Consider the following 14394-nt stretch of genomic DNA (forward strand, 5'->3'; position numbering starts at 1 on the left):
CTCATGTCCAATCTAAACCTCCCATTGCACAATTTCAGGCCATGTCCTCTCCTCCTGTTGCTTGCTACCTGGGAGAAGAGAGTGACACTCACCTCACTCCACCCTCCTTTCAGGGAGCTGTAGAGAGTGAGAATTTGTCTCCTTTCTTCCAATATAAACAATTCAAGTTCCCTCAGCTGCTCATCACCAGACACTTCTGCTGTACTCTAGACAACTTCTCCATCTTCATTGCCCTTCTCTGGATGCACTCCAGCACCTCAATGCCTTTTTTTGCAGTAAGTGTCCCAAAACTTGGAGGCAGCCAACAGCATCCTGGTCTGAATCAGCAACAGTGTGGCCAGCAGGACCAGGAAATGGATTGTCCCTCTGGACTCAGCACTGGTGAGGCCACGCTTTGAGTACTGTGTTCAGTTTTGGGCCCTTCACTCCGAGAAAGACATCCAGGTGCTAGGGAGTGCCCAGAGAAGGGCAATGAAGCTGGAGAATGGTCTGGAGAGCAGGTCTGGCAAAGAGCAGTTGAGTGAACTTGGGCCATTTACCTTGGAGGAAAGGAGAGGAAAGGGGACACTTTGCTCTGCGTAGAAACAAGTTGGTCTCTTCCCCTTAGGAACAATGACAAGGGAAAGTGGCCTGAAGTTGTACCAGTGGAGGTTTAGGTTGGATATGGAAGCAACTTCTTCACTGTAAGGGTTCTCCAACACTGGAACAGGCTACCCAGGGAGTATGCTGAATTCCCATCCTGGAGATGTCTCAAAGATGCAGAGATGTTGTACTGAGGGACATGGTTTAGCCCCAGATTTGGTAGAGAATGGTTGGACTGGATGATCTGAAAGGTCTTTTCCAACCAAAATGATTCTTTGATTCCACACAAAGGTACACAAAACTATCACAGAAGACAGACTGGCTCAAACCACTGCTCCACACTGTAATCATGCCACCAAATAAGACAAACAATCAGTTCAGCAGAGGGATCTGGTTCTCTTTTTGCTAACATCTCTTAACAGTTGCATTGGAGTCAAAGAATGAAGCTCAAGATAGTCACAAAAAATAAAAGCTGTATTTTTCTCCAAAAGTTCATACAGTAACTAACTGAAGACATTTGTGTCAGAGAAGTTCAGTGTCCAAAGAATCTCTTCTGCCATACATGAAAACCAAAAAGTACTGCCATTTCCTTACAGCTCAATAATTTCCTGGCTCCAGCTGCTCAAGCCTTCTCTAGCTTGAGCTGTGTCAGGAACTTGCTTCTCCCTACAGCACATCGAGGGCTTTTCTTCACCACTCCCATCCCATCTAAAGCTCTTCTTTTGTTCTGGAGAGTTTTGTTGCATGCTCCTCTATAAATTTGCTCAAGTGCTCTAAATCTCTGTCCCCACCTTCAAATTTAATGGGGTTGTTCTTCTTGTCCCTCGGAGCAAAGTAGATGGTGGGGAACCCCTCCACTTTGTAGTGGTCGCTGGGCACGTCGTTGGCAGTGGCATCCATCTTGGCAATCACCAGGTGCTTCTCGCTCTTGTACTTTCTGCCCAGCTCAGTATACACTGGCTCTAGCTTCTTGCAGTGTCCACACCATGGGGCATAGAACTCAATGAGAACATCATTCTTGGGATCCATGACTATGGCATCAAATGTTTTACCCACCACCACCTTCACAGGCCCTTTGTTGGTTTTTGGCACTGGCTGGGACTTCACAATAGGCTTCAGTTTTCCTAGGAGGAAGTGAAACACAGAGCATGGTTAGGATGTGATCAGTCATCCTTCTGATCTCTGCCAGGGAGAAAAGGGGGAAACCTGGCACCAGGAATGAATGCAGCTCTGCATAAAGTACAGGTAAGCTTGCTGGGAATGTGTTAGCACAATCCCTTTGTGAAATGGGGCGACAAGCTGTTTCACAGCTCCCTAGAACCCTCCTCTCTCTGCTCATGGCTGCCCACTCACACTGCAGTAGATGATGGTTTGTTGTATCGGTCCCAAATATGAACAAGCAGCTCACATTTCAAAGCTGCAACAGCCCTCTAGACTTGCTGAGGGTTAGAATCATAGAACCATAGAAGTGTGTTTGTTGGGAAAGACCTCCAAGACCACTGAGTCCAACCATCAACCTAAGATTACTATGCCCACTAAATCATGTCCCAGTTGCTATGTTCACACATTTCTTGAACACCTCTAGGGATGGTGACTGCAGCACCACTCTGGACAGCCCGTTCCAATGCCTGACCACTCTTGCAGGAAAAAGAATTTTTCCTAATATCCACTCTAAACCTCCCTTTTATAGCCACTGCCTCAGCAAAGATTCTTGGCAAGCAAAGGGAAGCCAAAGCACACAGCTCAGACAACCCCACATTAGAAGTTTTACCTTTTTTGAATGCCATTACAAACTGCCTGAGCACATCAGAGTCAAACTCCTCTGGCTCCATGGCATACTTCTTGCCTCCTTCATCCAGAATGGCCACATTGACATCCTCCCCACTCTCCAGCAGGCCCAGATCTTTTATTTCAGAAGAATAATCTTCCTCATCAGAAACTGCAAACACGTACTCAGGGAAGTCTTTGGCCACTTCCAGGACTTTGCCTCTCCAGTACTGCGTAGCTGAAAAACCAGAGCACAACAGGATTAGCAGTGTCTTGGTGGCCCCCACTTGCTTCCTCCTCAAGTGGGGCACTGGTAAGCTTGAGTAACTCACCAACACGATAGTCGAAGCTGAAGTCTACTGAGTAGTAGACAACTACTAGAGGACGCTTGGAGAATCTTTTGGCATCGTTGGAAGGCTTGCGGTGACCAACCAGAGGCAAAGCATGTTTGAGCACATGCTCTTTAATCTCTGACCCATCTGTAGAGTCCTGGTTTTGAAAACAATTGGGAAAAAGAAGTTCAGACAAAGGGATTTCAGTAGCATTTTTGCTGCTTTCTACTGAAAGCTAATAGTGATGTGTGCATGAGTGAGAAAGAGGGACATGTCATAGACAATGCTGTCACCATAGTCTTCAGAACCTTGAGCACTGAAGATAATTTTAGTGTTCTGCTCTTACACTGAATCTGGACATGGAGAATTCTTATTTGCCTAGGTAACCCCTGGGCTAATTTCACGAAGCTTTCTCAAAGAAAGAAATATGATTTCATAGAATGGTTTGGGTTGGAAGGAACCTTAAAGATCATCTAGTTCCAGCCACCCTGCCATAACCTTCCACTCAACCAGATTGCTCAGGGCCTCATCCAACCAGGCACTGAACACCTCCAGGGAGAGGCATCACAACTTCCCTAGGCAACCCATTCCAGCGCCTCACCACCCTCATGGGGAAGAACTTCTTCCTAATGTCTCACCTAAATCCAGATTTTTCCAGTTTGAAGCCATTAACCCCATGACCTGTAATTACATGCCTTTGTAAAAGTCCCTCTCCAGCTTTTCTGGAAGGCTGCTCTAAGGTCTCCCTGAAGCCTTCTCTTCCCCAGGCTGAACAGCCCCAGTTCCTTCCACCTGTCTTCAGAGGAGTGGTGCTCCAGCCCTCTGATCATCTTTTTGGCCCCCACTGGACCCACTCAAGAGTAAAGGGACAAAACAAATCTCCTCAGATATCTAGTGGAGTACTTCCAACAGGAAGATGCCCACTGCTCATACCTGCAAAGAAAGAGAACCTTCAATCTGCTCACAAACTTTCTAGCTCTGGACTAGTTACTCACTTTAAGATCCAAAACATGCATCTTGGCCTCATGCTTTGACTGAAATTTTTCTGGTTGCATGACAACCAGTTTTCCTGGAGATGTTTTCAGTAGTTTTGCAATCTCATTGCTGAACGTGTGGTGGAACTTGTAATCTTCTCTTAAGCCATTAGCTGGAAAATGAAGGTTGTGGAAAAGGAAAGGTCATCAAGAAGTGAACTGATAGCTTCCAACTGAAAATCTGGAGACTGCAGGAGATTCCACTGCAGGGAAACTCTCTTTCCATTCTCAATGGAATATGGAGCAACCCAGAGTCTCACACAGGGTGAGAAGCTTGTACAAACACAGACAGCTGGAGTAGCACTATGTAAATGATGTTCAACAACCCATCTCTTTGATGAGCTATGCTACATATTTCAAAACTCTGAACAGCTTCCAAAACATAGACATTTGTTTGTCAGTCTCCCACCTCTTGGCTTCCTCCCAGATAAGAGAAAGCAGAGCTGGAAAAGAATCCACAAGGTCACCCAGTCAATCTGTTTGCTTTGGGGCAGCCTGGGAAACAGTTGTGTATCTTGCCATGCTGGAGCAACCAAATCAGCTCCTAATCCAACTATAAACAATGGTGGCCCCAGAAGCAGGCATAGCCAAGGGAGGAGTATTGTCCACTATGCCCTTCTCAAGGCTCTGACAGAAGCCAAGAGCGGCTGCAACTGATTCAATCATGCGACACAGGGAGTGATTGATGAGACTGAGCGCATCAAGTCACAGGACTGCCACTGTGTCATGTCAAAGGGGTTTTAAAAGCCATGGCTTAAAATCACCATACACCTCTGGATCAGTTTAGCTTTCTTCAGGCTTCCCCCAACCCCAAATAAGTTCAAAGCCCAGTTTCTGCAGCTGTCAGATACAAAGCAAGCCATAGCAAATGGAAAGGGGGCAAGAAATTGCAGTTTGTTCCTACGCTGGGAATTTTCTCCCCACTCCGTTTGGCAGTTTTTAGGGTACCAGTTCCAAGAGGAAGTATCTCATGTGAATGGCATGGCTGATACTTGAGCTGTATCCTTAACATTTGGTGTGAGATTTTTTTCTTGAGTCAAAGCAGATCACTCTTTCTTCTTCCTTTTACTCCTCACTAAACTAGAGTACAAACAAGAGAACTCTCTGTGTCCAAAGCCCTGGGTGGGATGCCAACAAAGCATACATTTCATTAGTATTTTAAAACACTCCTTACCTGCTTCCTGATAGAGCTGGTAGGCTTTGTCATCCTCTCCACTGAAGATACCAATGATGATGACATCATCACCATCCTTCAGAAATTCCTGTACCTGCTTGGCAGCCTGGATCTGTTTGGATGGAGGACCAGCCTGTTCAATCATGTAGTCGACAATACCTGTAAGAGAAACCCATCCTCAGAAAGCTGCTTAGAACATTTCTTGAAGGGAAAGAGTCAGGCATTGCTCTGCAGCACTGTTTGATACCACACTTCCCATGGACACCTTTCTTTCTGTGCAGTCTTCACACGGTAACTAGAAGACCAAATAAGCAAGAACTCAGTCCAAGCTTTTCAAGCTGCAGTTCTGGGTATTCTCCTCTAGGTTGGTTTCAGAAGACTCAAACAAGCACAGGTTCTATGGATAGCAGCTTATTTTCCAAGTGATCCTCCTTTCTGAGCTTCCAGACCCTCCACTGTCTCCTGGCACTGATATGAGCCAAGGTTCTATTCAGATAGGGTTAAGTCTTCTCTTTTATTAAACCCAAATACTGAGCGCTTTGTCAGCACTTACGGTGCATTCCAGTGCAAATCAAAGCTGGTCATTTACTCATGCTGCCACTGCTCAACCCTGTAGACTGAACTTTCTTCACATTAGAAGGAGCTGTAGCATCACCACAAGCTGTTAGAGAGACAGATGTATACTGCTGGCCTACATAGGTATGAGAGCACAGGTTTGGAAGTTCCCACAGCTGCCCCTGCTATGATATTAACAAGTCTGCAAGTCCTAGAATTGTTTCAGCTGGAGAAGACCTTTAACATCATCAAGTCCAGCCATTCTCTAATTCTAACTCTGCTGCTAAACCATGTCCCTCAGTACCACAATTCTGCCTCTGAAACACCTCCAGGGATGGGGATTCAACCACCTCCCTGGGCAGACTGTGCCAGTCTTTGAGAACCTTTTCAGTGTACAAGTTTCTTCTAACCACCAACCTAAACCTCCTCTGGTGTGACTTGAGGCCTCATCCCCTCACTTGTTAGTAAGGAGAAGAGATCAACACCCCCCTCACTACATCCTCCTTTCAGGGAGTTGTAGAGAACCAGAAGCTCTCCTTGCATTCTTTTCTCTCAACTAAACAACACTAGTTCCCTCAGCCACTCCTCACCAGACCTGTTCTCCACACCCTCCATCAGCTTTCTTGCCCTTCTCTGGACATGCTCCAGCACCTCAATGTTTTTCTTGTAGTGAGGACCCCAAAACTGAACCCATACTCAAGGTGTAGCTTTGACAGTACTAAGGACAGGGGAACAATCCCTTCCTCCTTGGTCCTTCTGGTCACACCATTACTGATCCGGAGCATGATATTGGTGGCTTTTCTGGCCACTTGGGCACAAACTGTCTCATCTTCAGCCAGCTGTCCATCAACATCCTCAGGTCCTTTTCTGCTGGCCAGCTTTCCAGCCACTCTGCCCCAAGCCTGGAACATTCCTGGGTTTGTTTTGCCACAGAGACATCAAAACATCTGCAGTCAATCTCTCAGAAAATCCAAAGCAAGAGGAGCTGCAGTACCGTATTTTTCCCGAGGACCATTGTAGTCATAAGGTTTGCCCTTGCGGAATATCTTCAGAGTTGGGTAGCCACTGACATCAAACCTCTTTGCCAGCTCAGTCTCTGCAGTAGCGTCGACTTTAGCCAGGGGAATCGGAGGCGTGCGCTGGCTGAGCTCCTGGGCAGCCTTCTCGTACTCTGGAGCAAGCCTTTTGCAGTGGCCACACCTAGGGAAGGAGAGAAGACAGTTCTTACAAGCCATGAGTCCTGCTAGGTACCTTCTGCCTCTGAAACAGAAGAGATTAAGTCTTCTGGCAGAAAGCAGAAATGAGGCTGCTCTGTCTACAGAGGACACTTCAGTCAAGGAAGCCTTGTCTCTCCAATCTGAAGCTAGCCTCTATGTCTGGCCCCACATTCAGAGATGTAGCTTCATTTTTTAGAGGCCTTTTTAAAACTGAGGACCAACTGCCTCTTGGTTTCAGTATTTCTCAGTATGTTCTAAACTGACCAATTTATAGGAGAGAATCTTTAGTGAAGGTGTGGAGGCCATCCCTTGCTAAGACACAGATCCAGTTGTGCCTTTGAGTAAGTTATGCTGTGATCCCACCTCCCGATTGGTACTATGATACACCAGAGCTACACACATTGGCAGGAAGAAAGCCTCTTGAGAATCACAGAATCATTTGGGCTGAAAAAGACCTTTAAGATCAAGCCCAACCATTAAAAAAGCAGCACAACAACAGAAGGCAGGGTCACCAAGTGTGCTCATCCCAGCTGTGCTAGTAAAGTACAGATGACAGCTTCTTTGATTACCATGGAGCATAGAATTCCACCAGGATTATGTCAGCATCATTCACAACGTTGTCAAAGTTCTCCTGGGTCAACACAAGAGTTGCTTCTGGTGGGGGGGTCCAGTTGGGGTCAGAAATTTCCTTGACCTTGGCCACAATTGCTGAAAGACAGTTGAACAGCCCAATTGGCAAGTCTGCAGTACCACACCAGTAGTATACCAAATGCAAGTGAAGTGATTGTAGCAAGAGATTAAAGTCAGAGTGGCAAGCACGGCCTTCAACTGAACAGAACCTCCTCTGAATGAAGGTGCGACACAGCCACTAAGCAAGAAAGAAGTGATTTTGTAAACAGTCAGCACACAGAGCAGATGTTGCTAACAGCTTATCCTTCAGCAAGGATAAGACTACTCCCTCTTCTAGTCATGTTTCTAAAAACCTTTTATCAGGAACAACACTACCCCCAGCTGCAAAAATTATCTTCTAAAATAGAATCACAGAATAGTTTGGGTTGGAAAAGACCTATAAGGTCTTCAGGTCCAACCATCAATCTAACACCACCATGGTCATTAAACCAAACACCATGTCCACACATTTCTTGAACACTTCTAGGGATGGTGACTCCACCACCTCCCTGGGCAGCCTGTTCCAATGTCTGACTACTCAGGAGAAAATTTTTTCCCAATATCCAACCTAAACCTCCCCCAGCACAATTTCAAGCCATTTCCTCTCCTATCACCTGATACTAGGGAGAAAAAAGCAACCCCCACCTCACCCCAACTTCCTTTCAGGAAGCTGTAGAGAGCCAGAAGGTCTCCGCTCATCTGCTTCTTCTCCAGACTAAACCACCCCAGTTCCCTCAGCTGCTCCTCCCCAGATCTGACCTCCAGACCCTTCACCAGCCTAGTAGACAGCCAACTGAAGACAGACAAAATTTCAGCCTTCATAATAGTATTCTGCTTAAGGAACCCAATTGAGATCAAAGCCCTTCCAAAGAGTCACATGAAGAAGCAAGAGCAGAGACTTCCTGTCTTTGTTACAGAGAATTGCCAAGGGCTGGTGCTCACCATCTTCCGTCCGAGAGCCATCATAGTCAACAGGTTGGCCTTTCTTCAGGATTTTGAGGGTTGGGTAGCCACTGACATCAAAACGACTCGCTAGTGAAGTGGCTGCAGTGGCATCAATCTTGGCAACTGGAATAGGAGGGTCATTTTCCTGCAGAGTTTTGGCTATCTTCTCATATTCAGGAGCAAACTGCTTGCAGTGCCCACACCTGCCAGAGGAAGACACAAGCAGGCACATCAATGCACACCAGGCCTGCAAGGGTATTTTGCTGCTCTGCATTGCTACAGGACACCTTCTGACAGATGGTCACAGTCTCAGCAAGAGGATGCTGTCTTGCAATGTTTTCAGAGGATGGAGAGGCAGAGGGTAACCATAACCACTGTGCTGTTTGTGCCATTCCAGACCTCTTACAGGTTAGTTTTCTGCCTTCATTCCAACAAAAGGCAGCACATTTCCAGGTCTTTTCTAAGACTTTCATACAAAAACCTCACTAATTGCTGTTACAACAAACCAGCAAACCTTACACTGTGCTTCTCCTTCCTCCCTGCCCTGTAGTAAATGAGACCTCATTCAGACTTCAGCTTCTTCTTAGCCTAGGTTCATTTTCTCTATGCAGCACCCTCACTTCAACTAAAGCAAAAACCAAACCAGCAGTTAAGTTGGCCTAATGAAATCAGTTCTCATTGAGTCAGCACAAGGACATGATAGCAAGCTGCAAACCACACTGCATGACTGCTCCAGGGCTCACTGGGACCCTTGCTGTTTCCTGACAGGCACAGAGCCAGGGTGAAGATGCATGGTAGGGCTCAGGGAAAAGGGCACCACCATAACTGCCTCCTACCCTGGAATGGAGTCCTGTGCTTCTGCAGCCAAGCCACAGCTATCTAACCTTCAAAACCAAACTCACTTTTTAGGAGTGTATCCTGTCAGAGAAGTCCCCAATAGCCACCTCATCCTGCACCCGAGCAGGCTGCAAGCTCACCAGGGTGCGTAGAACTCCAGCAGCACAGTGTCCTTGTCTGCAGTGAAGGTGTCAAAGTTTGCATCATTCAGGATTAACACACCGTTCTCCTCTTTAACCTCTGTGTCATCCTCGTCATCATCTTCATCATCATCATCATCATCACTGTCTTCCTCAGCTTCTTTTGCAACAGATTCTGGCAAAGCAAAAAGGCAACATAGATAAGATTATCTCAAGCACACCAAAATAGCCCTGCTCCACAGAATGACAGCTACCTCAGGCTGCACTGAGCTGGACTCCCATGTTTGACCTACCCAGCTTAAAAGAGCCACATTTCAGTAAAAGTGTCCATCTGTGTTTTGCAATCTGAGGACACAACTGGAGCTGGTGCACACAGACCTATGGGACAGTCTCTACCAAGGTACCACAGGCATCTTGTTGAAATGGGGAAACTGAGACATGGCCTGGTGTGAGCCTGGCCAGCACTGACTCTGTCAGTGTTGTGACTGCCCAGCTTAGTCTCTGCTCAGTGGAGCACTTTCTGCAGCTCAGGGTGGGTTTGCACAGACAGTGGCTACTGGTGGCTGCGACAACACTGATGGGGAGAGTTAGCATCAAAGGTTGGACTACAGACCAAGGGCACTGCTCCATCTTGTGTACCACCTTGGGGTGCAGGAAGGAAAAGGCTGCAGCTGTGGAGAGGAGGGGACAGGACAGGTGACCCTAAACTGACCGACAAAGGACTCCCATCCACTTGTGACCAGCTGCCAACTGGATTTAACTGCATCCCCCACTGCTTCTTGGGCCTGGCTGTCCAGCCCATTCTTTACTGCCATGAGCAGCCACTTTCTCATACCACGTGAAAACTGAACAGCAATGCAGCTAAGGGCCTTTCAACCACTGGGAGTTTATAAGGGTTTGGATTTAAACCTTTAAGATTTCTTGCTGAAAACTACTCCTTATTTAGCTTCATTTGGCTTTTGACAAAGCAGACAGAAGTTGCTTCAGCAGGATGAGGCTGAGGGGAGACCTCACTGCTCTCTGCAACTCTCTCAAAAGATGCTGGAGTGAGGTGGGAGTCAGTCTCCTCTCTGTAGTATCAGGTGATCAGAAGAAACAGCCTGAAATTGTGTTGGGGAGGTTTAAGTTGGATTAGGTAAGACTTCTTTCCTGAAAGTGTAGTTAGGCATTGGAACAGCCTGCCCAGAAAGGAAGTGGAGTCACCATCCCTGGAGGTGCTCAAGAAATGTGTGGACATGGCACTTGGGACATGGTTTAATGACCACGGTGGTGTTGGGTTGATGATTGGACTTGACGACCTTGGAGGCCTTTTCCAACTGAAACAATTCTATGATTCTATGACAGCAAATCACATACAGGTAAGTTAGTTATTCAGGACAATAATTCTGAAAGCATTCAGAGTTCACTTGGAATTTGAAAGTTAGGCATGCCTATGATGTATTCACAAACACAGAATGATAAACACATGTCCAGGTGTGAAACAGTAAATAAACCTACCCCCACTGTTCTCAGACCACAGGAACAAGCTCACCATGGAAAAACTGATGCCAAAAAATGCTCTGGCTCTTTCTCTGCTAGTAGAAACTATTAAAACTCAGAAGCCCATATGGTCTTGAAAAACAAAATGAGCTCCTGGGGAAAATGGCCTCATTTTGATTAGAGCCCAGTTTCAGACACCACCAAAACATTAAAGCTTCTGGTGAGGGGAGAGATCACCTATCACACAACAGTGGTCACCAAGATTAAATTACATTAACTGCAGTTAAAAGAAACCTACTGTTTCATCTGACCTGGGAGGCAGCTAAAAGCACCATCTACAAGTGAACAATGCCTCTTGTGTCACTGTCTCTGTGAGAAGTGCAAGGGCTGAACTGCCAAGTGCTCCTGGAGCCAATCTCCAGCAGTCACACACTTAGGGGTTTGTCCTGGTGACAAAGCCAGTTTGCAGGAGCTTCCATGCATGCCCAGCAGTTCTCAGGGAGGTGTTTCACCACAGGGTGTTTGTGGTTGGCCCCTGCCTAAATTCCCAGAGAGCTGCACAAGCCTGTTGCTTTTCCAAGCAACTTGCTTCAATCTTTCCCTGACACAAAGGAATTTGAGTGAAACAAGCTGGCCAGTTCTGGTCATGCATATCACAAACTAAGCACCAGGTTGGGACTCATTCCTGATTGCCAACCACCTGCTCCCCAGCAGAGAAAAGAACCACTACAATGGTACATGCTCACGGCTTAGAACCACAGAACTTTTTCACCTGGAAAAGACCTTTAAGGCCATTGAGTCCAACCACAAATGCTGTAAAAGGGTGGCTACCAGGAGGATGGAGACTCGTTTTCACAAGGAGTCCCATGGAAAAGACAAAGAATGATGGGTAAAAGTTAATTCTGTGGAGATTCCCATCGGACTCCAGAAGACAATTTGTCATCATGGGAAGAGCCAGATATTGGAAACTTCTCCCAAAGAAAAGTGTTGGATTCTCCTGCACTGGGCAGTTTTAAGACTCAGCTTGATAGGGTACTGGGCCACCTGTTGCAGGGCACTCCAAAGCCTTTTTATGAAAGCAGTCTTCCACAGTCTTTTCTGTAGCACAGCCTCTTCATGATCACTCCTAACTCATTCACCAGGATGCAAAGGTGAGGATCAAAGCTGATTTTGCTGCGATTGTATGTGTCTCACTGCTCCAGTCAAATTTCACTTATAAATCCATACAGTGCACAAAAGTCTGGTTTCATCTGAATTTTTCATCTTCTGAACAGTTTACATAAAGCTACTTTCTTGGTGCAAAGCAGATGTATTTCACTTCACACAGGCCTGCATTTCACAGGTAAAAATGGGTATCTCCGGGATAAGGGGCAACAGGCACAAACTAGAACAAGGAAGCTCCACCTAAGCATGAGGAAAAATTTCTTTGCTGTGAGAATGTGGGAGCCCTGGAGCAGGCTGCCCAGGGAGGTTGTGGAGCTTCCTTCTCTGGAGAGATTCCAAACGCGTCTGGACATCTGACCCTGGGCAACTGGTGGTGGCCGACCCTGCCTTGGCAGAGGGGTTGGACTGGATGATCTCCAAAGGTCCTGTCTGACCCCTGCCATACTGTGATTCCATGATCTGGATTCCCCAAAATCCCTGTAAAAGATGCACTTTCAAATGTCTGCCTCCTGTGTAGTGGCACTTCACTTAGAGCACTTCTGTTTCAGCCAGTTTTAGCAAGGCAAAGACACGCACCAGCGAAATATAAAGACAATGGGAATAGACACCAACAAACTACCAACATACAGCCTTCCTCCTGCAAAAACACAAATCTTGTTTGAAACATGGAGAACCCCTCTACTGAGGGGCAAGGAAAAGAGCTCCCTCAGATAATTAAACTGGAAAACAACAGGCTTTTTTGTAGCGTGGCTAATTGCTCCCTTCTAAAAGGGGCCAGGCACAGTGAAAGAGAAACGAACGGGGGGAAAACGACAACGGACGAGAGTCCTGCACGGCGTGGAGAGGAAACGAGACGGGACGGCAACCTTAGCCCTGGAGCGATGGGGGAATGACCAGAGGCCTATACAGGAAAGAGCGATGGGATGATCAGAACCCTGCACACAAAGGAGCTAAGGGGCGGGGCGACCAGAGCCCCTAATAGAAAGGTGGGGAGGAAACTAGAGGCCTGCAGGACAGCAGGGGCTGGCGGGGAACGACCTGAGACGAGCACCTCATGTCCACCGGCTCAGCTGAGAGGCCTGGGGGGATCCGCCAGCCTACTCGGCCCCTGCGGCACCTCTCATAGTCGGGATCCCCTCAGTGACCATCGCGGCACCACGCACCCCCGAGGAGTAGGATCTCGCCGAGGAAGCTAGGCCCTGTACCCAAGGGTTGCCCCAGCCAACTCAATTCCACACCGGCACTCAAGGGTCCACCGCAACAGCCCCCACACTCACCTTCATCGTCCTCCTCGGCCACCGCCCCCCGCGCCAGGAGGGCGATCTGGGCCAGCCCCAGCAGCAACAGCAACACCCACAGCCTGCTCGGCCTCATCGCGCCCTCGGCCCGCTCCGCTCCGCTTCGCTTCGGCCCGCCGCGCCCTCTCGCGGGACACCGCGTCCGGCCCTGATTGGCTGTCGCCCTGCGACGCGGCGGTGCGGCCGCCAATCGCCAGCCCCCAGCACCCCCGGCCGCCGCCGCCGCTCAGCTGCTGCGGGCTATGCGCTTGGGCCGCCGCGGCGGGAGACGAGCACGGCCGAACGAAGCAGAGGGGTGCGCCCGTCCGCGCGTGTAATTAGACGCCTTGCTCTGAGCTGCCGCTCCCCTATTGGCTGCCGGGGGACCCACCAACCGCCAGTCGACACGCGTTTCGGGCGAAGCCGCCCCTAGGAGCCAAGAGGAGGTGTCCAGGAGGGAGGGGGCGGGGTGAGAGGAGTCATGGCCCTTCAGGATTGGCAGAGAGCCGCGGCGGGCCGGGCGCAAGGCGGGGCAGGGGGCGGGCCCAACTGTGCGCGGCAGCCTATGAGGGCTCGCCGCGTGCGCAGGGAGGTGTGGGGTTTCTTCACTCGGGAGCTGGGCGCGGCCCGGGGCTGTCGTGGGACTGGGTTAAGGATTGCTGGTTGCAGGGATCCCGACAGGGAGATTGGCACGGTGGGGTTAGAAGCAACCTCTGGAGGTCGTCGAATCCAATCCTTCTGCTAAAGCAGGGGCATCCACAGCCTGTTGCTCAGGATCACAATGTGCAGGCGGATTTGGAATATCTCCAGAGAAGTAGACTCCACCACCTCTCTGGGCCACCTGCTCCAGGGCTCCAGTACCCTCACAGCAAAGTTTTCCCTCATGTTCAAGTGGAACCTCCTGGGTACCAATTTGCAGTTGTGCCCGTTGCTCCTTGTCCTTGGACACCACTGAAAAGAGCCTGCCCCCATCCTCTTGCCCCCCACCTTTAGGTCTTGCTGAGCATTGAGAAGATCCCCTCTCTCAGGCTGCTCTTCTCCAGGCTAAACAGTCCCAGGTCTCTCAGCGTCTCCACAGAGATGTTCCAGTGCCCTCAGCATCTTCATAGCTTTTGATGGACTCTCTCCAGTAGTTCCCTGTCTCTCTTGAACTGGGAAGCCCAGAACTGGACACAATACTCCATAAAATGGGTTATGACTTGCACAATCAGCAGTAACTGTC

The 14394-nt window shown here is 48.6% G+C and overlaps 1 protein-coding gene across 1 annotated transcript; it reads right to left on the reverse strand.

Annotated features, from left to right (window-relative positions):
- Positions 1–958: 958 nt before the first annotated feature.
- Positions 959–13480, reverse strand: PDIA4 (protein disulfide isomerase family A member 4). Its single transcript, XM_068152586.1, has 10 exons — positions 13173–13480; positions 9253–9427; positions 8273–8478; positions 7231–7369; positions 6439–6644; positions 4890–5048; positions 3677–3828; positions 2682–2838; positions 2354–2587; positions 959–1706 (listed from the first exon to the last, which is right to left on the reverse strand). The coding sequence occupies exons 1-10, from the start codon at positions 13267–13269 to the stop codon at positions 1291–1293; spliced, it is 1941 nt and encodes a 646-aa protein (XP_068008687.1). The 5' UTR covers positions 13270–13480; the 3' UTR covers positions 959–1290.
- Between the last annotated feature and the right edge of the window lie 914 nt (positions 13481–14394).

Source organism: Melanerpes formicivorus, unplaced genomic scaffold (genome assembly GCF_026170545.1).
Source record: "Melanerpes formicivorus ecotype bairdi unplaced genomic scaffold, bMelFor1.0.p_v2 SCAF_24, whole genome shotgun sequence".
Lineage (NCBI taxonomy): Eukaryota > Metazoa > Chordata > Aves > Piciformes > Picidae > Melanerpes > Melanerpes formicivorus.

What these genes read in the sequence shown, in the direction of transcription:
- PDIA4 (XM_068152586.1), bottom strand. Translation starts at nt 13,269, where the DNA reads ATGAGGCCGAGCAGGCTGTGGGTGTTGCTGTTGCTGCTGGGGCTGGCC. An exon ending in TGGTCCTCGGGAAAAATACG is followed by an intron (nt 5,049 to 6,438) that starts GTACTGCAGCTC and finishes TTTCTCTTACAG; the next exon opens with GTATTGTCGACTACATGATT. An exon ending in CAGCTTCGACTATCGTGTTG is followed by an intron (nt 2,588 to 2,681) that starts GTGAGTTACTCA and finishes CTGGTTTTTCAG; the next exon opens with CTACGCAGTACTGGAGAGGC.